This window comes from Salvelinus alpinus, chromosome 18 (assembly GCF_045679555.1).
Source record: "Salvelinus alpinus chromosome 18, SLU_Salpinus.1, whole genome shotgun sequence".
NCBI classification, from domain to species: domain Eukaryota; kingdom Metazoa; phylum Chordata; class Actinopteri; order Salmoniformes; family Salmonidae; genus Salvelinus; species Salvelinus alpinus.
In genome coordinates this window covers 11,444,917-11,471,084 of record NC_092103.1, presented here as the reverse complement: position 1 = coordinate 11,471,084, position 26,168 = coordinate 11,444,917, and the positions used below count along the sequence as shown (strand labels likewise).

Below are 26,168 nucleotides of genomic sequence, written 5' to 3'. Positions count from 1 at the left end.
TTTATTTTGTCTTCAACCTATAATTTCTCTATCATTCCACCCCTCCTTTCCTCTCTCCATCTCTCTCTCTCTCTCCCCCTCACCTCTTTGTGTTCGCTGCAGATCCTACAGACCCACACAGGACATGACGGCCGGCTGTTGTTCTGATTCCCACACTTACTGCACATATGCTGTGAGCAGAAACACACACATACACACACACTTACTTAAACCAGAGTTATTTTTATGATACACTCATAGGAAAAAAGGTGCCATCTAGAACCTGAAAGGGTTCTTCGGCTCTACCCATAGGAGAACCCTTTGAAGAACCCTTTTTGCTTCCAGGTAGAACCCTATTGGGTTCCGTGTAGAACCCGTTCCCCCAGAGGGTTAAACGTGGAACCCAAAAGAGTTCTACCTGGAACCAAAAAAGGGTTCTACCTGGAACCAAAAATGGTTCTACCTGGAACCGAAAAGGGTTCTCCTATGGGGACAGCTAAAGAACCCTTTTGGAACCCTTTTTATCTGAGAGTGTAGGACAAATGTAGGCACAGTTTGGGAGCTAGACAAAGAGAGCGACAGAAAGGATTTAGGAGCACATAACAGACTACTGACAGAATCAGCTCTGCTCAAAGCAACATGAAATAGTAAGTCGAACAAAAGAAGATTAGAAAACACAGAGACCTACAGGACTTGGACCTCTGATAACTGTCCAAACTCTCTACATAGCTCTATTATGTGTGCTAGTTACCTTCTTGCAGTGGGAACAGAGTACGGAGTTGACTCCCTGCTGGCCAAACGTCTGTCCACACAGCAGACAGCGAGACTGACCATCTCCACATGCTGTCTTCTTCATACTGTCCAACCTAGTGGCAAAACGCCTGCAGAACACACAGACACAGACACAGTTACAGACACACACACACACACACACAGTAAATACACGCAACACACATCAGACTGCCAGACTGACCATCTGGCCATGCTGTCTTTTGTCCAGACAGGTCGCCAACCACATAGAGTGGAGAGATCAAACGCACACACACAGTTTTGTCTCTTTCTCATTTTTGCCCCCCCCCCCCCCGCTCTCTCTCCCCCTCCCTCTCTCTCTCTCTCTGTCTCACCCGATCCTCTCCTGCTCCATGACCTCCATGGTCTCAGCCCGAGCCAGAACACTGTTGATGATCTCCTTCTCTTCGTCTGTTAGCTCCACCTCCTGAGGACCTCCTCCTCCATGGCCTCCACTGTGCCGGTGCATCCTGCTGACTGACCTGACAGACAGAGACAGGACACTTACAACGTCATATACACACATCAGACGAGACACACTTGACTTAACAGACACTTACAACCTAACATGCACAAATCAGAGGACACGGCACACTCAACTGTCGCCTCTGGAGTGATGTGTACTCTAGGTTCAATACTACCGAGTAGTACTCAGGGCTCAATACCCTGCTACTAGTGACTGAACATGCCTCTAGATGTTTTCACTGAACAGGGAACAGAGGCACAACATTATCATCGGCTAGATTAGAACACTGTCAAGTAGAATACAGCAGGGGTCCCCTAGGTGGGTACTTTGCTTCTGTAATAGTTGGAGAAACATTGGTACTGAACCCTGACCTGTTCACCGGATGCTGTTTCGACCCCCCCCCCCCCTCTCTCTCTGCCGCACCTGCTGTCTCAACCTCTGAATGCTCGGCTTTGAAAAGCCAACTGACATTTACTCCTGAGGTGTTGACCTGTTGCACCCTCTACAACCACTGTGATTATTATTTGACCCTGCTGGTCATCTATGAATGTTTGAACATTTTGAAGAACGATCTGGCCTTAATGGTCACGTTACTCTTATACTCTCCACCCAGCACAGCCAGAAGAGGACTGGCCAGCCCTCAGAGCCTGGTTCCTCTCCACCCAGCACAGCCAGAAGAGGACTGGCCAGCCCTCAGAGCCTGGTTCCTCTCCACCCAGCACAGCCAGAAGAGGACTGGCCAGCCCTCAGAGCCTGGTTCCTCTCCACCCAGCACAGCCAGAAGAGGACTGGCCAGCCCTCAGAGCCTGGTTCCTCTCCACCCAGCACAGCCAGAAGAGGACTGGCCAGCCCTCAGAGCCTGGTTCCTCTCCACCCAGCACAGCCAGAAGAGGACTGGCCACCCCTCAGAGCCTGGTTCCTCTCCACCCAGCACAGCCAGAAGAGGAATGGCCACCCCTCAGAGCCTGGTTCCTCTCCACCCAGCACAGCCAGAAGAGGACTGGCCACCCCTCAGAGCCTGGTTCCTCTCTAGGTTTCTTCCTAGGTTCCTGCCTTTCTAGGGAGTTTTCCCTAGCCACCGTACTTCTACATCTGCATTGCTTGCACTTTGGGGTTTTAGGCTGGGTATTTGTATAAACACTTCATGACAACTGCTGATGTTAAAAGGGCTTTATAAATACATTTGATTGAATGATTGATACTGTGTGTGTTCATTTATAAGTATACAGGATATCTACAATATAGCCATCAGCATACCTGATATCAAAGCATCACCAAGCTGTTTGCCCTGCCTCTTTTCCACTTTGTTAGCTCTCTCTCAATTCAATTTAAGGGCTTTTATTGGCATGGGAAACATATCTTTCTCTTTCTCTCTCTCGCTCTCTCTCCTCCCCCCTCTCTCTCTTCAGCCCTTTCTGTCCTTTCATAATGTTCTCTCCCTGATGATTGGAAATGTCAGGGGTTGCCGTGACAGCGGGCAGTTTGGCAACCTGACTGATTTCTGTAACTGTGTGTGTGTGTGCGCGCGTGTGTGTGTCTGCGTGTGACATCGGTGGTTGAGGCTGAAGTGGGGGGGGGAGAAAAGGAACGTTCTACAATGGCATGACACTGACCTCATCTCTCACACACATTGTACGATATCACATAAAACAAAAGAATTGCCCACTAATACAGGACTAGTAAAAGGCCCAGTGAATATCTTTTTTTCATTCTGATTTTTCAGGGGGTGCTGCAGCACCCTTGGCATCCCTGCCTCCTGTGGCTATGTATGGGTCATGACACCTATATCACTCGTGTAGCCTATTATACTCAATAAACCAACTTTGTGGCACACACACACACACACACACACACACACACACACACACACACACACACACACACACACACACACACACACACACACACACACACACACACACACACACACACACACTATTGAGTCGGCTGGTTGAAGTGGTGTTGTAAATCAATGGTCTAGATCAGTGTAAAGGGGTGGGGACAGAACAGTTATCTGATTCTTAATGTCATCCACTGAGAGGGAGGACATGCGACAGTTGAACATGATGTAATTCTCAAACACACACAGTGTGCAGGGCTAACGGGACTAAGATCAAAGCCAGAGACATGACTGAAGGGAGTTAGTCAGTAGGATGACACGCAAGGAAATATGATGTTAAAAATATATATATATATTTAGATCAGTGTGTGTGTGTGTGTGTGTGTGTGTTTGTATGTTAGAGGTTGATGGGAACTCTTCTCCTCTGACCCACCACTACAAGTAAACTTGTCACTGTAAGGACTTCTGTTCAATTTACGCTTTACAGGGCTGGGTGATACAGGAACTTGTGTACACTCTAGTGCATTATGCATACTCATGATTTCAGGTCATCTGAATCAGGAAGTACCTGCAGGGGAGTGGAATAGCACAGGAGGATACATCCCATCTAACACCCTGAGAGAACAGACCAGTCATGAAGAGCACTGGACTGAACCTGCACCATAAAAACAAAGACCTCTGCACTCCTCTAGCTCACTCCAACACACACACGAGCGAACGCGCACACACAGACGCCAGGAGGAAGTTACAGTAGACACGTCTTTCATATCGGGAAGAAGATTGAAAGCTGCACGTAGAGTCAATTTGAAATAACATTTCTGTTCGATTTTTTTCTCTTTCCAAAAAAATAAAAATAATGTACGTTTTCAGTTCACATCTGGTTTGAGTCTGATTTTAATGAGCCAGGTGGTTTTATAACAATATACTGTGTGTATGTTTGTCTGTGTGTGTGTGTGTGTGTGTGTGTGTGTGTGTGTGTGTGTGTGTGTGTGTGTGTGTGTGTGTGTGTGTGTGTGTGTGTGTGTGTGTAATGCTGGTGAATGAGGACCCAAAAGCGACTTAATAGAAACAGAGTCTTTACTCCAGTCTTAAACAAAAAACGATACTCCTGGATATTATCTTAGGTAAATCCAAAACAGGAAAACTGAAATCCTCTCGTCAGTAGAGAGGAACGACTGGAGACGCGACCACAGACTGCAGGTCGCTTCGGGAAGGCACAGGCCGTAGCTGACATAGACACCTGCTCATACGCAGCATCTGAAGAAGGCAAAAACACGACAGGGCGGAACAAGGACACAGAACAGCAAACATCAAACAAGGATCCGACAAGGACAGAAGCGGAAAACAGAGGGAGAAATAGGGACTCTAATCAGAGGGCAAAATAGGGGACAGGTGTGAAAGAGTAAATGAGGTAGTTAGGAGAATGAGGAACAGCTGGGAGCAGGAACGGAACGATAGAGAGAGAGAGCGAGAGAGGGAGAGAGGGAGGGGGAGAGAGAGGGATAGAAAGAGGGAAAGAACCTAATAAGACCAGCAGAGGGAAACGAATAGAAGGGAAGCACAGGGACAAGACATGATAATCAATGACAAAACATGACAGTGTGTGTTTGTGCATCTATCTGTCCTCAAGCTTGTCTGTCCTCTGCAGCTGCTGTCACAGACACACACGGCACAAGCAACACCCACACACAGTGAGCTGAGAGAGAGGACCTGTCACTGTGCATCTATCGACTGACACTGTCCCAGGGAAAAGCACGCACGCACGCACACACACACTCACACACAAATACACACACACACACAGCCCAAGGAACTGCAGTCTAACTGCAAAATGAAGTGAAGTAAAAGAAAGCGGAGGCATTTTAGCTCCACGAGACAGTGTGGGTTGACTAAGGACAATTGCTGTTCCCTGGGCTGTGTGTGTATGTATTTGTGTGTATTTGTGTGTGTATTTGTGTGTTTGTGTATTTGTATGTGTTTGTGTATTTGTGCATGTCTGTATGTGTGTGTGTATTTGTATGTGTGTGTGTGTGTGTGTGTGTGTGTGTGTGTGTGTGTGTGTGTATGTATTTTTGTGTGTGTGTGTGTGTGTGTGTGTGTGTCATGCCAGGGGCTAGCTAGGTCTGGCAGACTGTGTCATCCTCCTGTGTTTCTGTCATGCAAAAAGGCATTTCCCTCTTGTTTCTTTACGTTTCACGCTAGAAATACTGTAGAACTCTAATTACATTGAATAAATTCAAAGACAAATGCCATGGAAATAGGACGTCAAACCCTTTTCCATGTCCTCATTTGCATAATGTAGGATTTCATCCATAAACATCTGCAGCTATTCATCATTGCCTACATGGGTGAGGCTGTCGTTCTGTCTAGACCTGGGTTCAAATACTATTTAGGGTATTTCAATTACTTTCAAAGAGATTTGGAAGTAAGAACTTCAATATATTTTCTTTGAAAACACAAGGAGTTGAATATTGGAATGTATTTGTGTATATTCAAATAGAAATATTAAAATATTCCATGCATTTGAATCCAGGTCTGTTTGGAATTTGAAATAATGTATTTGGAAATAAGTATTTTGTATATATATATTTTTTAGTAAGCTATTTATAGAAAATTACTATTTGATTTGGGCCAGATTATTTGAAAATACTAAAATACACAAAAAAACAAGTATTTACATAACAAATAATCAAATACACATGTATTTGAACCCAGTTCTGGTACTGTCAGGCATGTAATGCTGCAGTCGTAGAATTAGAGGGGTATTCCTGTCACGCCTGCTCCCACTCTTTCCCCCTCTTCTCTTCTCCAGTGTCGGTCCTTACATTCTGAGTCCAACCACTTCTAATTCTATGGATTTTCCACTGCCTCAGGAATCCTAACAGCTCTGGAAAATCTCTGTAGCCAATCAGTTTGTCGATACACCAACTGGCTAGTTTATTAAATACATCTAATACCATTTAGTACGGTGTCAACACCCCTTGCCTCCAGAACAGCCTGAATTCTTAGGGGAATGGATTCTACAAATAGGAAACGTTCCATAGGGATGTGGGTCCATGCTGACGCGATGGCATCAGGCAGTTGCTGCAGATTGGCTTGTGGTACAACACCGCCACCAGCCTGTACAGGTGTCCATGGACTCATGCTGCTTACGCCAAATCCTAACTCTGCCATCAGCATGACCCAACAGGAACTGGGATTCGTTGGGACAATGCAATTTTTTTCCACTCCACAATTGTCAAGTGTTGGTGATCGCGTGCCCACTGGAGCCGCTTCTTCTTGTTTTTAGCTGATAGGAGTGGATCCTGGTGTGGTCGTCTGCTACAATAGCCCATCCGTGACAAGGACCGCTGAGTTGTGCATTTCGAGATGCAGTTATGCACAACACTGTTGTACTCTGCTGTTATTTGCCTGTTTGTGGCTCGCGTGTTAGATTGCACAATTCTTGCCATTCTCCTTCGACCTCTCTCATCAACAAGCTGTTTTCGCCCACAGGACTGCTGCTGACTGGATGTTTTTTGTTTGTCGCCCCATTCTCGGTAAACCCTAGACACTGTCGTGCATGAAAAGCCCAGGAGGGTGGCCGTTTCTGAGATACTGGAACCGGCACGCCTGTCACCGACAATCGTACCATGCTCAAAGTTGCTTAAGTCACTCGTTTTGTCAATTGTAACATTCAATCGAACAGTAACTGAATGCCTCGAAGCCTGTCTGCCTGCTTTATTTAGCAAGCCACGTGACTCAGTGTGTGCAGTAGCTATCCATTTTTGTGAACGGTACCTAATAATATATACAGTGTATTCAGAAAGTATTCAGACCCCTTGACTTTTCCACATTTTGTTACATTACATACAGCCTTATTCTAAAATGGAGTTTAAAAATTGAATAAACATCAATCCACATACAACACCCCATAATGACAAAGCAAAAACTGATTTATTAAACAGAAAAAACAGAAATACATTATTTACGTAAGTATTCATACCCATTGCTATGAGACTCGAAATTGAGCTCAGGTGCATCCTGTTTCCATTGATCATCTTTTAGATGTTTCTACAAATTGATTGAAAAGTTTGTGGTCATACGCACATCCTTAAAAACATTGGTCCTGGGATAATAAAGAATACTAGTATAGAACAAGAAGGCCCGCACACTGTTAAAGCTCCCAATTCATCGCTTTATTGACAACGTTTCGATCCGAAAGGGATCTTCGTCAGGTCAAACAAACAAACTGACAGATCACATATCCAAAATATACACATTTCACCTCACATGACCATTGCGGACATGACGCATGGTGGGTGCAAAAGCAATTTGTGCATCTCTAATAATTGAATAACAATGAGATGGGTACATGTAAACATAGCAAAAAAAGAATCGTCCTCTCACTGTCAACTGCGTTTATTTTCAGCAAACTTAACGTGTAAATATTGTATGAACATAACAAGATTCAACAACTGAGACAAACTGAACAAGTTCCACAGACATGTGACTAACAGAAATGGAATAATGTGTCCCTGAACAAAAGGGGGGTCAAAATCAAAAGTGACAGTCAGTATCTGGTGTGGCCACCAGCTGCATTAAGTACTACAGTGCATCTCCTCCTCATGGACTGCACCAGATTTGCCCGTTCTTGCTGTGAGATGTTACCCCACTCTTCCACCTAGGCACCTGCAAGTTCCCGGACATTTCTGGGGTGAATGGCCCTAGCCCTCACCCTCCGATCCAACAGGTCCCAGACGTGCTCAATGGGATTGAGATCCGGGCTCTACGCTGGCCATGGCAGAACACTGACATTCCTGTCTTGCAGAAAATCGCACACAGAACGAGCAGTATGGCATTATCATGCTGAAGGGTCATGTCACGATGAGCCTGCAGGAAGGGTACCGCATGAGGGAGGAGGATGTCTTCCCTGTAACGCACATCATTGATATTGCCTGCAATGACAACACGCTCAGTCCGATGATGCTGTGACACACCGCCCCAGACCATGATGGACCCTCCACCTCCAAATCGATCCCGCTCCAGAGTTCAGGCCTCGGTGTAACGCTCATTCCTTTGACGATAAACGCGAATCCGACCATCACCCCTGGTGAGACAAAACCGCGACTTGTCAGTGAAGAGCACTTTTTGCCAGGCCTGTCTGGTCCAGCGACGGTGGGTTTGTGCCCATAGGCGACATTGTTGCCGGTGATGTCTGGTGAGGACCTGCCTTACAACAGGCCTACAAACCCTCAGTCCAGCCTCTCTCAGCCTATTGCGGATAGTCTGAGCACTGATGGAGGGATTGTGTGTTCCTGGTGTAACTCGGGCAGTTGTTGTTGGCATCCTGTACCTGTCCCGCAGGTGTGATGTTCGGATGTACCGATCCTGTGCAGATTTTGTTACACATGGTCTGCCACTGCGAGGACAATCAGCTGTCCGCCCTGTCTCCCTGTAGCTCTGTCCTAGGCGTCTTACAGTACGGACATTGCAAATTAATGCCCCGGCCACATCTGCAGTCCTCATGCCTTCTTGCAGCATGCCTAAGGCACGTTCACGCAGATGAGCAGGGACCCTGGGCATCTTTATTTTGGTGTTTTTCAGAGTCAGTAGAAAGGCCTTTTTAGTGTCCAAAGTTTTCATAACTGTGACCTTAATTGCCTACCGTCTGTAAGCTGTTAGTCTCTTAACGACAGTTCCACAGGTGCACGTTCATTAATTGTTTATTAGTCATTGAACAAGCATGGGAAACAGTGTTTAAACCCTTTACAATGAAGATCTGTGAAGTTATTTGGACTTTTACGAATTATCTTTGAAAGACAGGGTCCTGAAAAAGGGACGTTTCGAGTTTAGAAGTTCCAGAAAATAATATATATTTACAAAATGACCAAGTAGGTGACCTGGAAGGCAAGACAAATGAAAATGACATATTCATGTAAGAAATGGTCTGATATCTCCTGACATCAAATTCAATTGATTAGACATGATTTGGAATGGCACACACCTGTCTATTTAATGTCACTCAGTTGACAGGGCATGTCAGAGCATAAACCAAGCCATGAGGTCGAAGGAATTGTCCGTAGAGCTCCGAGACAGGATTGTGTCGAGGCACAGATCTGGGGAAGGGTACCAAAAAATTTCTGCAGCATTGAAGGTCCCCAAGAACACAGTGGCCTCCGTCATTCTTAAATGGAAGAAGTTTGGAACCACCAATACTCTTCCTAGACCTGGTCGCACGGCCAAACTGAGCAATCGGGAGAGAAGGGCCTTGGTCAGGGAGGTGACCAAGAATCCGATGGTCACTTTGACAGAGCTCAAGAGGTTCCTCTGCGGAGATGGGAGAACCTTCCAGAAGGACAACCATCTCTGAAGCACTCCACCACTAAGGCCTTTATGGTAGAGTGGCCAGACGGAAGCCACTCCTCAGTAAAAGGTACTTGACAGCCCGCTTGGAGTTTTCCAAAAGGCACCTAAAGGACTCTCAGACCATGAGAAACAAGATTCTCAGGTATGATGAAACCAAGATTGAACACTTTGGCCTGAATGTCAAACGTCACATCTGGATGAAACCTGGCACCATCTCTACGGTGAAGCAGGGTGGTGGCAGCATCATGCTGTGGGGATGTTTTTCAGTGGCAGGGACTGGGAGACTAGTCAGGATCGAGGGAAAGATGAACACAGCAAAGTACAGAGAGATCCTTGATGAAAACCTGCTCCAGAGCGCTCAGGACCTCAAACCGGGGTGAAGGTTCAGCTTCCAACAGGACAACAACCCTAAGCACACAGCCAAGACAACGCAGGAGTGGCTTCTGGACAAGTCTTTGAATGCCCTTGAGTGGCCCAGCCAGAGCCCGGACTTGAACCCAATCAAACATCTTTGGAAGGACCTGAAAATAGCTGTGCAGCGACGCTCCCCATCCAACCTGACAGAGCTTGAGAGGATCTGCAGAGAAGAATGGGAGAATCTCCCCAAATACAGGTGTGCCAAGCTTGTAGCGCCATACCCAAGAAGACAAGGCTGTAATAGCTGCCAATAGTTTCTTAACAAAGTACTGAGTAAAAGGTCTGAATACTTACGTAAATGTGATATTTTATATATATATTTTTTTTACATTTGCAAACTTTTCTAAAAACCTGTTTTTGCTCTGTCATTATGGGGTATTGTGTGTAGATTGATGAGTGGGGAAAAATGATTTAATCCATTTGGAAATAGGCTGTAATGTAACAAAATGTGAAAAAAGTCAAGGGGTTTGAATACTTTCGAAATGCACTGTATATTTTAAGGGTATTCCACGTTAAAACTGTCAAAATATTTTGATATGCAATGATTTTAAAAGCTTTGTTTTTCCTTTTGCTTTTTGCCACACTTGGGAAACTTTTTTGCTACTCCACTTATCCTAGATTCCCTGGTTGTGATATGCTGATGTAGTGGGAGTTCTTTATAGAACATAGAAGATTCTAGAGAATTACATTCCCACAGGATTCCATACCCTGACAGCTGGATCACAATGGATCCTCCTCTCCATCCTTCTATCTCCACCCTCTTTCCTCTCATCTCTCATCCTCTCCTGTCTCTCTCCAGTCTTCACTCAGTGGAAGCAGATTATAAAGCTTGGAGCTCTCCACATCCCCTCCCTCTATCTCTGTTGATGACTCTCTGTGGATATACCTACACACACACATGCACGATGCACACGCGTCTAATGACATAAGCGCAGAAAAATGCTCAATACTAAGTCTGCAGAAAGCACACACACACACAAACACACACAGACAGGATTAAAGCTCTGATATGGCAGTGCTGTCTAGAAACATCTTCCTCAGTCGCTGAAGGGAGGAACTGATGACACAGTGTGCTGAAGGAGAAGACAGCTAACAAATATGGCTATAGGAAAAGACTAAACGGCTTGTAGATCTAGGGACTATGCTGTGACATCAGAGGGTTGTACAGGGGGAGGGAGAGAACACATACAGTGCCTTCGGAAAGTATTCAGACCCCTTGACTTTCTTCACATTTTGTTACATTACAGCCTTATTCTAAAATCTATAAAATATATTTTCCCTCATCAACCTGCAACACAGTACCCCACAGATTTATTTTGACATTTTTGCAAATTTAGTAAAAATAAAAAACCTTATTTACATAAGTATTCAGACCCTTTGCTACGAGACTCGAAATTGAGCTCAGGTGCATCCTGTTTCCATTGATCAAGGGCCTTGGTCAGGGAGGTGATCAAAAACCCGATGGTCACTCTGACAGAGCTCCAGAGTTTCTCTGTGGAGATAGGATTAACTTCCAGAAGGACAAACATCTCTGCAGCATTCCACCAATCAGGCGCCCTTTATGGTAGAGTGGCCAGACGGAAGCCACTCCTCAGTAAATGGCACATGAAAGCCGCTTGGAGTTTGCCAAAAGGTAACTAAAGACTCGCAGACCATGAGAAACAAGATTCTCTGGTCTGATGAAACACATATTGAACTCTTTGGCCTGAATGCCAAACGTCACGTCTGGAGGAAACGTGGCACCATCCCTACAGTGAAGCATGGTGGTGGCAGCATCATGCTGTGTTTATCAGCGGCAGGGACTGGGAGACTAGTCAGGATCGAAGGAAAGATGAACTGAGCAAAGTACAGATGAAAACCTGTACCAGAGAGCTCAGGACCTCGGACTTGGGCGAAGGTTCACCTTCCAAGAGGGCAACGACACTAAGAAAGACAACACAGGAGTGGCTTCGGGACAAGTCTCTGAATGTCCTTGAGTGGCCTAGTCAGAGCCTGGACTTGAACCCCATCTAACATTTCTGGAGACCTGAAAATAGCTGTTCAGCGACGTGCCCCATCCAACCTGCCAGAGCTTGAGAGGATCTGCAGAGAAGAATACAAGTGTTCCATGGTTGTAGCATCATACCCAAGAAGACTTGAGGCTGTAATCACTGATTAAAGGGTCTGAATACTTATGTAAATATATTATTTCATTTTATTTTTATTTTATAAATTTGCACAAAAAATGTAAAACCCGTTTTTGATTTGTCATGATGGGGTATTGTCTGTAGATTGATGGGGGGAGGGGGGCGACATTTTTTTATCCATTTTAGAGTAAGGTTGTAGCATGACAAAACAGAAGAAGAGTGAATCTTTTTTTTTTACAGTAAACATTACACTCACAATAGAATAAAGACATTACAAATGTCATATTATGTCTATATACAGTGTTGTAATGATGTGCAAATAGTTCAAGTACAAAAGGGAAAATAAATAAACATAAATATTGGTTGTATTTACAATGGTGTTTTTTTTTCACTGGTTGCCCTTTTCTTGTGGCAACAGGTCACAAATATTGCTGCTGTGATTGCACAATGTGGTATTTCACCCAATAGATATGGGAGTTTATCAAAATTGGATTTGTTTTCAAATTCTTTGTGGGTCTGTGCAATCTGAGGGAAATATGTGTCTCTAATATGGTCATACATTTGGTAGGATGTTAAGAAGTGCAGCTCAGTTTCCACCTCATTTTGTGGGCAGTGTGCACATAGCTTGTCTTCTCTTGAGAGCCAGGTCTGCCTTTGGCGGCCTTTCTCAATAGCAAGACTATGCTCACTGAGTCTGTACATAGTCATAGTTTTCCATAATTTTGGGTATGTCACAGTGGTCAGGTATTCTGCTACTGTGTACTCTCGGTTCAGGACCAAATAGCATTCTAGTTTTTTGTTAGTTCTTTCCAATGTGTCAAGAAATTATATTTTTGTTTTCTCATGATTTGGTTGGGTCTAATTGTGTTTCTGTCCTTGGGTTCTGTGGGGTCTGTTTGTGTTTGTGAACAGAGCCCATGGACCAACTTGCTTAGGGGGCTCTTCTCCAGGTTCATCTCTCTGTAGGTGATGGCTTTCTTATGGAAGCTTTGGGAATCGCTTCCTTTTAGGTGGTTGTAGAATGTAACACCTCTTTTCTGGATTTTGATAATTAGTGGGTATCGGCCTAATTCTGCTCTGCATGCATTATTTGGGGTTTTACGTGTCTCTCTCTCTCTCTCTCTCTCTCTCAATTCAATTCAATTAAATTCAGTGGGCTTTATTAGCATGGGAAACATGTTTACATTGCCAAAGCAAGTGAAATAGATAATAAACAAAGTTGAAATAAACAATCAGAAATGAACAGTAAACATTACACTCACAAAAGTTTTAAAAGAATAGAAACATTTCTAATGTCATATTATGGCCATGTACAGTGTTGTAACAATGTCTCTCTCTCTTTCTCTCTTTCTCTCTCTCGTGCCTGTCTGACCATCTGCATGTGGTGTGCTGGGTATTGGGGTGGGCTTGGGGGCCATGGCAGTTCATAGCCCTCTTGATTAGCAGAGGGGCGGCAACAGTGCTCGTTTGAGAGAGTGAAATTGTGTGTGTGCGTGTGTGTGATACACCAGGGGCAGCAGTCAGTCCGCCACAACAACAACATAGGCCTTATGCTAATGAATGCTTGTTCTCTCTCCCTTCTTTCTCCCTCTCCCTCTGACTCTCTCCCTTTGCATCTCTCACTTTCTCTCTCTCTCCATCTCCCCCCTCTCTCTTTCTCTTCCAGACAGCCCTTCTGTCAATCTACTGCTGCAATCACAGGTGGTATGACCTGAGGAGATGGATGGAGGTGAAGATGTGACATAGGTCAGGGCTGGGCAGATAGCTTAGGAGGTTGTTGGCACCTTAATTGGGGAGAATGGACTTGGTAATGGTAATTGCTGGAGGGGAATGTGTGGAATGGTATCAAAGACATCAAACACATGGTTTCCATTATGAGCTGTCCTCCCCTCAGCAGCCACCTGTGGTGGATAGAGAAAAAGAGAGAAGGAGTCATTTGATTTGATTTTATTAGGATCTCTTTTAGTCCTCATTAGGACTAATCTTCCAAGAGTCCTTAAACATTAAAATACAATTTAGAATATGATCATTTTAACATATAACACACTGTTACAAACATACATAATACACTGACATACAGTATTAACCAGATAAATACTCTAATAGTCAGAAAATATATATTGATTCCTTCATCTACCATACCCCGCACAACCTTCCAATTTATTATATTTAAATAGTTCTAAAGTATTGTTTGCATATATATTTTGAAAGGTTTCTGGTTTGCTCAGATACATTTTTCAAATTCTTTATTGCTCTAAATCGAAATGTTATTTTGACTATTCCTCTTTTCTGTCTTTATAACACATAGATGGTAGACAATTTATTCCTAGTGTTTACTTAATGTCTGTCTCTTACCAACTGAATACTGTTGTGAATAGAGTTTGGCTGTTTTAAATGGTGCACATTGTGAAATAAAATAAGCATGTTTTTTTCAATTATTGTGTTGATTGACGACCAGCCAAGTGTCACACCCTGATCTGTTTCACCTGTCTTTGTGATTGTCTCCACCCCCCTCCAGGTGTCACCCATCTTCCCCATTATCCCCTGTGTATTTACACCTGTGTTCTCTGTTTGTCTGTTGCCAGTTCATCTTGTTAGTCAAGTCAACCAGCATTTTGTCTCAGCTACTTATTTTTCCCCAGTCTCTTTTTTTCACCCTCCTGGTTTTGACCCTTGCTTGTCCTGTCTCTGAGCCCGCCTGCCTGACTACTCTGCCTGCCTGACTACTCTGCCTGCCCCTAAGCCTGCCTGCCATCCTGTACCTTTGCCCCTACTCTGGATTATCAAGCCCTGACTACCTTGACCTGTCATTTGCCTGCCCCTGTTGCTGTAATAAACATTTACTTTGACACAGTCTGCATCTGGGTCTTACCTTCAAACCTGATAGTACGAACTGGCCATGACTGACCCAGCAGTCCCGGGCCAGCTGCGTGACTCCATCTCCTCTCAAGGAGCAACCATCGGGAGGCACGAGGAACTGCTTCGTGGCCTTAGGGAGGGGGTCCAAACGTTGGCTGAACGCCATGACCGGGCATTGTATATTTTGCTGGAGCAATTCCGCAGGTTGTCTGGGAGGCAGCCTACTACGGTGGTAACCCTCAGTAACCCAGCTGCTAGCAGTGCCGTCTCATCGGTCACTCCACCTTCTCGGGAGCCCCACTTACACCCCCCCCCCCCCGGAACGCTTCAATGGAGGGCCGAGCACCTGTCGGGTGTCTCTAGCTCAGTGTGCTCTCATTCTCAAGCTTCAGCCCCCCTCCTTCCCCCAGATTGCTCCAAGAATGCCTATCTCATCACACTATGTCCGGGAGGGCTCTCGCCTGGGCTACTGCTGTATGGGAACAACAGTTGGTCATATGCGTTAGTCTGGAGGGGTTTGTGGGAGAGGTGAAGGTTTTTTACGCCCCATTCTCCGGGAGAGAAGCTGCCCGGAAGCTAATCCAGCTTCGGCAGGACTCCCACTGTGTGGCAGATTGTGTGGAATTCCGCACGTTGGCAGCAGAGAGTGCTTGGAACCAGGAAGCACTGTTCGATATGTTCCTGCACGGCGTCTCGGAGGAGCCAGGAACGGCGAAGGGAGAGGAAATTCGACTTTGCTTGCATGTCCAGGGATTCCCATCTTGCCTCCGCGTCATCCCAGAAGTCCCCGATGATCTCGTTGCTGAGAGAATCTGAGGCTTACCGACCTTCCCCGAGAGTTGCCGAAGACGGCTGAGCCACTGCTTCCCGAGCCTATGCAACTAGGTAAGAGCTTGGCTGTTGCCAGCGGAATGGTAATACAGGATCAACACGAAGAGTTGTCTGTATTGTGGGACTCTTGGTCATTTTGTTTCCTCTTGTCCTTTAAAAAGACCAGGCTCACTGGTAGGAGTGAGTACTCTGGTGGGCCATATGGAGAACTTTCTTGCTTTCCTTGCTCGCACCCCTTTTCATGCCATTCTGCTGTGGGGAAACCAGTCAAAATCCCCCCTGGTCCTCATTGACTCTGGGACCGATGAGAGCTTTTAGGATGCTACCCTGGCTTCCGAGCTGAACATACCCACTCAGCCCCTTTCCGCTCCCATGAATGTTAGAGAGCTGGATGGGCGCTCTATAGGCCGCGTCATTCATATTACTCCTCCCATATTACCCCTCCTACGGGTGTCAGGGAATCACAGCGAGATTATTCAATTCCTGCTCATGAAGTCTCCTCAGATTCCCGTGGTTTGGGGATTCTCCTGGCTCCAGCGACACAATCCTCCTCATCAACTGGTCTACTGGTGCCATCATGGGCTGGAGTCCATTCTGCCATGCCCAGTGTCTGAAGTCGGCGCAGCTTTCCCCGGGACGTATTCCTGGGGGCTCGGAAGATGTCCCGGACCTCTCCGCCATTCCCACGGAGTACCAGGACTTTTGGGAGGTGTTCAACAAGGCCCGGGCCACTTCACTTCTGCCGCACCGACCATACGACTGCGGGATTGACCTTTTCCCTAGCACCACTCCGCCCCGGGGACAACTGTACTTGCTGTCGGGACCGGAGACCAAGGCTATGGACACCTACATTGGGGACTCCCTAGCTGCAGGATTTATACGTCCTTCATCCTCTCCCGCCGGCGCAGGGTTCTTTGTGGAGAAGAAGGACAAGAACCTGCGCCTGTGCATCGACTACCGGGGACTCAATGGCATAACGGTGAAGAACCGCTACCCGCTACCACTCATCTCCTCGGCCTTCAAGCCGCTCCAGGGGGCCACCGTGTTTTCCAAGCTGGATCTACGGAACGCCTACCACCTGGTGCGGATACGGGAGGGGAATGAGTGGAAGACCGCCTTCAACACGGCCAGAGGCCACTAAGTATTTGGTCATGCCATTTGTCCTCAACATGTTGAACTGGTTCGTCTTCATCTACATTGATGACATCTTCGTCTTCTCCCACTCCCCCCAAGAACATGTGCTCCACGTCCGACAGGTTCTTCAACGCCAGAGACATCCTGGACCCAGGCCCCATCGCGGATTTCCAACGCCAACACCCCGGTCAACCAGGTATGCGCCCAGGTAGGACGCCAGGTGGCGCCCCTAGTGGGGGGGGGGGTACTGTCACACCCTGATCTGTTTCACCTGTCTTTGTGATTGTCTCCACCCCCCTCAAGGTGTCACCCATCTTCCCCATTATCCCCTGTGTATTTATACCTGTGTTCTCTGTTTGTCTGTTACCAGTTCGTCTTGTTTATCAAGTCAACCAGCGTTTTTTCTCAGCTTCTGCTTTCCCCAGTCTCTTTTTTCCTCGCCCTCCTGGTTTTGACCCTTGCCTGTTCTGTTTCTGAGCCCGTCTGTCTGACCACTCTGACTGCCCCTGAGCCTGCCTGCCGTCCTGTAACTTTGCCCCACCTCTGGATTACCTACTTCTGCCTGACCCTGAGCCGGTCTGCCGTCCTGTACTTTTGCACCTACCTTCAAACCTGATACCAAGAGCATTGAGCATGACTAAAACAGAAGAACCATATCTCCACCTTAAAACAATCCTTGCTGCTTGTTTCTGTTCAATCTGATGCACACAGAACAATAGTTAACTTGACTCCCAATTAATGCTTGGGTTGTTTGCTTAAGAATCTTTCCCGGTAAATATTTAGCTATCCTTCTGATCATGCATGCATGTAATATATTTTTTTTTACATAGATTACTTATTTGAGACGCTGCACTCCTAGTAGTTTGGTTTCTGCCACTTCCTCAATTTTTACTCCCCTCGTACTTAATTGTATCCCATGCTGTGTTGACCTTTTCCTGGTAGAACAGACCAACATAACCTTGGTTTTCTTAGTTAGTTCCGGCAAACCCACTCCCTGATATTTCCCAGATCTACTTGTAGAGCTTGCTATATCTGTTGAACCGATTGTCTTGATGTATAAATTGTAGTATCATCTGCAAATATAGTAGTTTGAGTTTCAGATAAGGCATAAGGAAGATCGTTGGTATATATTAAGTGAAGAAGGGGCCCAAGGCAGCTGCCCTGCGGTATTCCACAGTTTAAAGCATGAGGGGAAGAAAACGACCCATTGATATAGGTGGACTGTTTCCTGTCAGTTAGATATGCCTGTACCCAATTCAATGCTGCCTCCATAATGCAATAATCTTGCACTAAATAAAATGCTGCACTGAAATCTAAAAATAGTACACCTGCCATTATCCATAGCATTGAGCCATTGGTCAGTCAGTGATGGAAGAGGTTCAGGAGTGAGGGATAGAAAGAGAACAAGGAGTAGTAGAGGTCAGAGCTGGGTGGATAAAGAGAGGAAGAGAAGGATAGATGAAGAAGAGATGGATAGAAGGAGATATAAAGGGGAAGAAGAAGGTCCCCAGAGACACATCTTCAGGAAGGAACAATGATATATATAAACTTCTGGATTGCTGATGCTATGTATTGGCCAGTGAGAGGCTTTGAAGCCACCGGTCGGACATATTTGCACTCCCCAGAAGAAGCAGAAGGACAAAATGACATGTATTTGAGTATTTACATTGTAGTGGGGACAGTAACATAAAAAGGATACTTTAAGGAAAACAAAGTTGCACACCTCTTCAAGGAACCCCCACTGGTGGTCAATAAGAGTGGTCACAATATTGGAGACAGCTTGGTGAGATCTGACCTGATCCCTGAGCCCACTCAGACACTCTTGACATCCATTCCAAATGGGATCTACAAATGTGGCTCATGCGCACAGTGCAATAGCACTACAAAAATATCCTCTTTCAGACACCCACATACAGATCGAAAAATTCCTGTTAGGGGTATCATCTGATGCAAGACAAAGGGAGTAATCTATCTCATCACCCTTCTTATGAACAATTATATTTTCCGTGAACAGGTCTTGTAAATGAATATATTCTTTCTACAGCTTATCAGATATGTTCCCCCTGTTGATGATGCCTGTTATGCATTATGGTTGAACCAAAAGATTACAAAAACATTTCATGAAATTGGAAATATTTAAATATATAGGTAAAATTGTATGAAACAATAATGTTAATGTGCTATGCTAATGATAACAATGACATAATATATTCAATATGCTGTGAGCTATTGTCTTTTAACAGTTTCGCTCGGTTCATTCTGATCAACCTACTGTAGCAATTACGACACACCCCTCACTATTGTCATTGATTGTACTAATTGCACTGTTTGTCTACATAAACTGGTTCAAGCATTCATGACATTACCCTGAAGAAGACACAGTGATGCCATACCATTGGTGTTTTTTTACCCAATAAATTACTGGGAGCTTATATATATGGTGTGCGACTCTCGTTGTTTTTATAGCTTACAGTTTGTTCTCCGTTAGTCAGCACCTCCACACTAAATAATTTTCTCTGGGTGTGCGCCAGCTCATGCTTTTTATTGGACTGATCATGTCAACATCATACTTTCAAAATCTTATCTAGTAGTCATCATTATGAATCAGGTCGACAATCTACTGGCAAATCCTTTTCAATCCTTGTAATATGAAGAGAAATTACAGATAAAACGTATCGGCGCTCATCGGCCATTGGACATAAACATTACACAGCAAGTTGGAAATCGCAAATTCAACAATGAGTGGTTTGGAAGGAATCAATGGCTAACTGCAAGCATTGCAAATTAATCACTAGCCTGCTATTCAGTGGAGAGGCTGTGTGGTCCAAGTCTGGGTTTAACTTCTTAGGGCTAGGCCCCTTTTCTCTCCACTTCCTGCCTGAATGACGTTCCCAAAGTAAACTGCCTGTAGCTCAGGCCCTGAAGCCAGGATATGCATATAATTGGTACCATTGGAAAGAAGATTATTTTTGAGAGAGACCATCCTCTTAGAAATGCAAGAGAAAGGTCATATTGAAAACTCCCTGGGTGCAATTCCTATGGCTTTCATGGGGTGTTTGCAGTCTATGTTCAAGCTTTCAGGCTTGTGTAACAGTATAACTTTAAACCGTCCCATCGCCCCGACACGGGCGCGAACCAGGGACCCTCTGCACACATCAACAACAGTCACCCACGAAGCGTCGTTACCCATCGCAAAAAAAAAACCGGCCCTTGCAGAGCAAGGGGCAACACTACTTCTAGGTTTCAGAGCAAGTGACGTAACTGATTGAAACGCTACTAGCGCGTACCCGCTAACTAGCTAGCCATTTCACATCCGTTACACTCACCCCCCTTTCAACCTCCTCCTTTTCCGCAGCAACCAGTGATCTGGGTCAACAGCATCAATGTAACAGTATAACTTTACATTGTCCCCTCACCCCGACACGGGCGCGAACCAGGGACCCTCTGCACACATCAACAACAGTCACCCACAAAGAATCGTTACCCATCGCTCCACAAAGGCCACGGCTTTTGCAGAGCAAGGGGCAACACTACTTCTAGGTTTCAGAGCAAATGACATAACTGATTGAAACACTACTAGCGCGTACCCGCTAACTAGCTAGCCATTTCACATCCGTTACACTTGTAACTTCAAAATTGAATAAGAAATAACAGTTTTAGTAGAAAGACACAGTCTTGGAAATTTGTGTTTGCGCACGCCATGAAGACATTACGCACCTGCTAAAATCTGTTTCCTATTGAACATACTTCTTTCCGAAATAAATATTATAGTTTGATAACATTTTAGGGTATCTGAGGAGTAAATAGAAACATATTTTGACTTGTTGAAACAAAGTTTAGGGGTCGATTTTCAGATTCCTTTCTCTGCAAGTTGAACGAGTGGATTACTCAAATCGATGGCGCCAACTAAACAGACTTTTTGGGATATAAAGAAGGATTTTATCTAACAAAACGACACTACATGTTATAGCTGGGATCCATAGGATGACACATCAGAGGAAGATTTTCAAAAAGTAAGTGAATATTTAATTGTTATATGTGAATGTATGAAACCTGTGCCGGTGGAAAAATATTTTGATGTGGGGCACCATCCTCAAACAATCGCATGGCATGTTTTCGCTGTAATAGCTACTGTAAATCGGACAGTGCAGTTAGATTGACAAGAATTTAAGCTTTCAGACATAAGACACTTTTATGTACCTAAAAGTTTAAAATCCATAATATTTATGATTATTTATTTGAATTGCGTGCCCTCCAGTTTTACCAGAAGTTGTCCTGCTAGCGGGACACCTATGCTTATTAAGGGTCTCTTTTCCAAGCTTAAAAGGATAAACATTCACATGCAACACCATGGGCCAGAATACACTGGCCATGCTGTCAATCCAGAATGACTTCTGCCGCGTTCAAAACAACTGGAAACTTGGAACTGGGAAATCTCAGAGTTCAAGACAACTGGAACTCTGAAAATATCACGCTCCGACTGGGAAAATACATTTTGAACGCTCATCCAACTCAGAATTCCAAATCGGGAACTCGGGCCTCTTTCTAGAGCTCCGACCTAAAGATCACTGATGTCAAGATTCAACATTGTTCTTTTCAGAGTTCCCAGTTGTCTTGAAAGCACCATAAGTCCAGAATGCCAGACTTTGATAATGTTTGATGACAAAATTTGCCCACAAGAAGGACCACTGCGCCACCTTCCTGTTCAAGTGAGCACAGCACAACAAGGTGAGGCCAAAAATGTATTGTGTACTGCTGCATAAATGATGTAATATGCCAGGGAGATATGTATACTGTAGCTAAGAAAGTAATACTCAGTGTTTGTTGTGTAGTAAGCTGTTAGTAGCCCATGTGCCTCACCCTAATAATTTGGTCCCTTTCCCCATCATAACTTAGCATACTGTTCTGACTTGGTGGTGCAAATGTAGCCTATAACCAGTTTTAGAGAAATGTAATCATTGAATATTGTAATAGCTTTCATTGTCTGCTTATATCGGGAGCCGAAGACGTGGATGTCGATTAAGGCAGCCCCCCGTACCTCTCTGATTCAGAGGGGTTGGGTTAAATGCGGAAGACACATTTCAGTTGAATGCATTCAGTTGTACAACTGACTAGGTATCCCCCTTTCCCTTTCCCTTCCCCATTTATTTATCCTACGGTTCTAACTTGGTGTACAGGGAGAATACTGTAAGAACGGCCTATGTTCTGAATTCTCACGCTGTACTTTTCAAAAAAGTGCTGAACAAATAGTTATATTGACTACGTCCATCTTAGCTCGCTCATTAATGTCTTACTCGAAATGACGGATTGCCTCTTATGCGCTCATCGTTCCCTTATGCCATAGTTTGTACATCTCAATTGTCAGTAGAAACCACATTTGTTTAAGCGAAGCCAGCCATATCAGATATGTTTTTTTTAAAGGCAGTAAATGAGACTGAATGAACTGTTTCGCTGCCAGACAAGGCTCCGCTGATATCCAGGTGTAGCGGTGGGAAGGATTCACTCCATGGTGCTGAATAGAAAGCTCTGCTGTTGGGACAGTTTTATGTAGGCCCTAACAGTTTGTGGGCATCGTTTGTCACTGTTATAGTGCAATTAATGTATTGTTTAGTGTTGTGTTGTGTTGTGGCTTTGCTGGCATGGATCTAAAAACATTTTTTGTTTGTTTGCCGCACCAAGATATACATGCTAAAATCGCCACTGGCAACCCTACTCATGGGATCAAAAAGTCCTGCACATTCCTGCATACTAAGTAGCTCTCCAGGAGGGGAGTTAGTCACCTTTGAAGGGTACTTCTCAGAACCAGTAGGGTACCTCTCTGTAAGAAATGGGGTGTCCAATACTGGGAATAATGTGCCAAAGATGTTCTGCTCATAAGAGCTCATTTGTTGCTCTATTTCTATCCAGCTGGTGGATGTGTGAGGTTCTATCCTCTCTTTCAGATACGGCTGTGTGGCCATGCAGCATCAACATTCAGCTCAGGTCTCAGGTTCAGAATGAATCTTATAGTTATGGTTCCCTCACACATTCATTTTCCCAGCCAGGGGACGACTGTCACAAAACATATTAACAGTATGGTACTCAGAGGAAATGGACACGGCTTAATATTCAGCAACCGTCTGATTCAGCATCGAACACGCACTACTGCTTCCACATACGCACAACACCACCACCCTTCACGGCTATACACACTCCAAACATACTCATGGTACATTGCTAATTAATCACCTCTGGTCACACTTTGTTGTGCCGGAGAATATCTGTTTTTCAAACCCTGTCATGAGAGAGAGCAGCCAGGGAAGTAGTGAACGACATCGCTTTCCCTGCAGATTTGGGGAAGGAAGTCAATTACTGTAGGTTCCAACTGTGCCAAACTGACGAAAATACATTCCAACATCCTGGATGAAATGAGGTGGAAAATTCTCATTGAAAGCAATGGGAAACTGTCCAACTCATGAATGTGAGTTGATTGGTTAAATGGATTAGGTTGGAATTGAGTTCACTCCAACCCTGACCTCCATTTATCATCATGGAGAGTCCATAATGTACGAAATGAATAAGCAATGGCAGCAGGCTATCCTTTCCCATTCTTTTCTACATAGGCGTGTGTGTGTGTGCGTGTGTGTGTGTGCGTGTGTGTGTACCCAAGAAATATTATTATCTTCCAGGTACCGAAAAGTCCCAGCAAGGATAGTAAAACAAGGAAAATTCTCCCTCGTGAAGGCCATTTTAAGTTTAGGGTTAGGTTAGGGTTACAATTAGGGTTAGCGGTTATGTTTAGGGTAAGGGTTAGTAGTTATAGTAGTAGTATCAGTAGTAGTAATAGTAGTAGTAGTAGTAGTAGTAGTAGTAGTGCTAGTAGTAGTAGTAGTAATAGTAGCAATAGTAGTAGTAGTAGTAGTAGTAGTAATAGTAGCAATAGTAGTAGTAATAGTGGTAATAATAATAATAGTAATAGTAGTAGTAATAGTGGTAATAATAATAATAGTAATAGTAGTAGTAGTAGTAATAATAACAGTAATAGTAGTAATAACAGTAATAGTAGTAGTAGTAGTAATAATAACAGTAATAGTAGTAATAACAGTAATAGTAGTAGTAGTAGTAATAGTAGTAGTAGTAGTAATAATAATAACAGTAATAGTAGTAATAACAGTAATAGTAGTAGTAGTAGTAATAATAACAGTAATAGTAGTAATAACAGTAATAGTAGTAGTAGTAGTAATAGTAGTAGTAGTAGTAATAATAATAATAGTAATAGTAGTAATAACAGTAATAGTAGTAGTAGTAGTAGTACTAGAATAAGTAATTGTAGCAATAGTAGCAGTAGTAGTAGTAGTAGTAGTAGTAATAGTAGCAATAGTAGTAGTAGTAATAATAATAATAATAATAATAGTAGTAGTAGCAGTAGCAGCCTGCTACTGCACTGCAGTAGTAACGGAGTAACGGCTGATAGCATGTTTGGCATTACAACATGGCTGAGTACTCCATCCTTCCCAGCTCATCATCTTCTACAGCTGGAGAGTATACAGACAGTGCAGTGCTATACAGACAGTGCCAAACCAGACTCCAACATCATGCTCTCATAAACAACTACAGCAGCCATCCACATCCGTCTCTCACCATCTTAATTATTTTCTAGGGTGATAAATGTCCACAGCAGATTGTAATTAAGTCCAGCAGCACTGTCTTATCTTACCATTGTAAAACTAGGACAAACTCCCTCTTGCTCTTTCTACTGCGGAGTAATGGATCACATTGAGTGCTTTTCCAGGAGCGCTACTGTATATTGCAGGCTGCAGCAGTGCCAATACAGGAACACTATATTACAGCCAGGAGTCCAACTACACAAAGACAAGGGGAAAGATTGGAGACTTTCTGACAATATACATCATGCCTGACGCCATTCCATACACTTGAACTTGCTGTTTTAGTAGATGACCGCAGAGGATCAATCTGCAATGTATCACTTTTAAATCTGTCTACTAAGAGGGTAAAACCCCCAACCCGGTGAATATTTCCCCTGACTTCAGCAGCCGTGGGGGTTTGGAGTGAGTGATGTAAGCACTGTCAGTTTCAGCACCTCAGTCAGCGCCAAACTCTGCATCCCACACACAAACACACACACACACACACGGTCAATAATACCTATCACAGGCAATGGTAGACCATGAGAAAATAAGAGCTGATCGATATACTGCAGCTAGAGCATGTTCTATAGGGAATCATAACCTGACCTTTGACCTCTCCACACTCATGCATGCAGGCACGCACATACCTTGTAGCATGAAGAAGAAAAAAAAAAATCTCTGACTTGCTTTTCTCCTCTTTCACATTGTTCTTTATCTTGACCTTTCTCTGCTGCCAGTATGTGTTATAGTTGGCAACTGAAGGCTCCCTCACCTCATTTACAGACGGGCTAGTTCGGAGTAAGTGTGCGTGTGAGACAGGTCTGAAACAGTGGCTGTCGGTGCAATGGGGAGTAACGGGGAGAGACTCCACACTATCTGTCCTGACTGTCGGTTTCTGCTGTAGCTGACTTGACATCGTCTTGTTTTTCGTAATCGCTGTACTTGCAGCTTGACACGTCAAATGTAAATGAGTCCATAGTGAAGGAAGGGGGAGAATATGGCCTGAAGAGATCATGGCAAGGAAAGCTTTGTTTAGCATATTGCCCCTTAAGAACCTTGTTCCGCACTCTTCTATCCCCAGAAGGGATTAAGCCCAAGTCTTTTTGTGTCAATATACCCACAAGAGGCTGGAGACTGAGGTTACAGAGACATCAACCTCTCCTGTCATCTCAGTATGCAGCTCTTTGTGGATCTCACTGTAATAAATTATGTCCTGCAGTGGTGACACAGAGTGGGGCATTCAATTACTGGAAAGGGAGGAATAGAATGAATAGAAGTCCTTTTCTATTTTCACATAAATCAACCTTTTTTCCCCCTCTAAAATGTATAATTTTCTCAGACGTGGCACATGTTGACTATTTACATCCTGAATGATGGATTCTTGCAATCCATATAGGTCAATTCCTTCTTGTCGAGTCCTTCTAATCTAACGTCATCTTTTTTTCCAATCAACCACATACTGACACACAATCACAATGCTCTCACTTCTCTTACCTGACACTTCTCCAACAGTTCTTTTAAAGGTTTTTCTTCCTCCGACAGAGATTGGAGATGTAAAAGAAATAGAGGTGGAGAGAGAAATATCAAAGAAAGCGTCCTGCCTCTGTGCGACTGTCACAATTTCTATAGGAGCGCTCTTTCCACAACAGTCCACAAACACTCCCTCCACTCGCACGCGACCGAGTAGTCCGACCTCCTCATTTAAAGCCACGAGCCCTGAACCCCGCCCCCTCACGCTCAGTCGCGCGCTG

The 26,168-nt window shown here is 44.4% G+C and overlaps 1 protein-coding gene across 1 annotated transcript in view; it reads right to left on the bottom strand.

Annotated features, from left to right (window-relative positions):
* The window catches only part of LOC139543752 (rabphilin-3A-like), a 36,286-nt gene extending 10,164 nt beyond the window's left edge, over nt 1-26,122 (bottom strand). Inside the window, exons 1-4 of the mRNA XM_071350132.1 lie at nt 25,912-26,122; nt 1,104-1,250; nt 731-860; nt 84-170 (exon numbers count right to left, since the gene is read on the bottom strand). Coding sequence (XP_071206233.1) covers nt 84-170; nt 731-860; nt 1,104-1,237 — 351 coding nt within the window. The 5' untranslated portion in view covers nt 1,238-1,250; nt 25,912-26,122. The remainder of the gene's footprint in view (nt 1-83; nt 171-730; nt 861-1,103; nt 1,251-25,911) is intronic.
* Nucleotides 26,123-26,168: the final 46 nt, after the last annotated feature.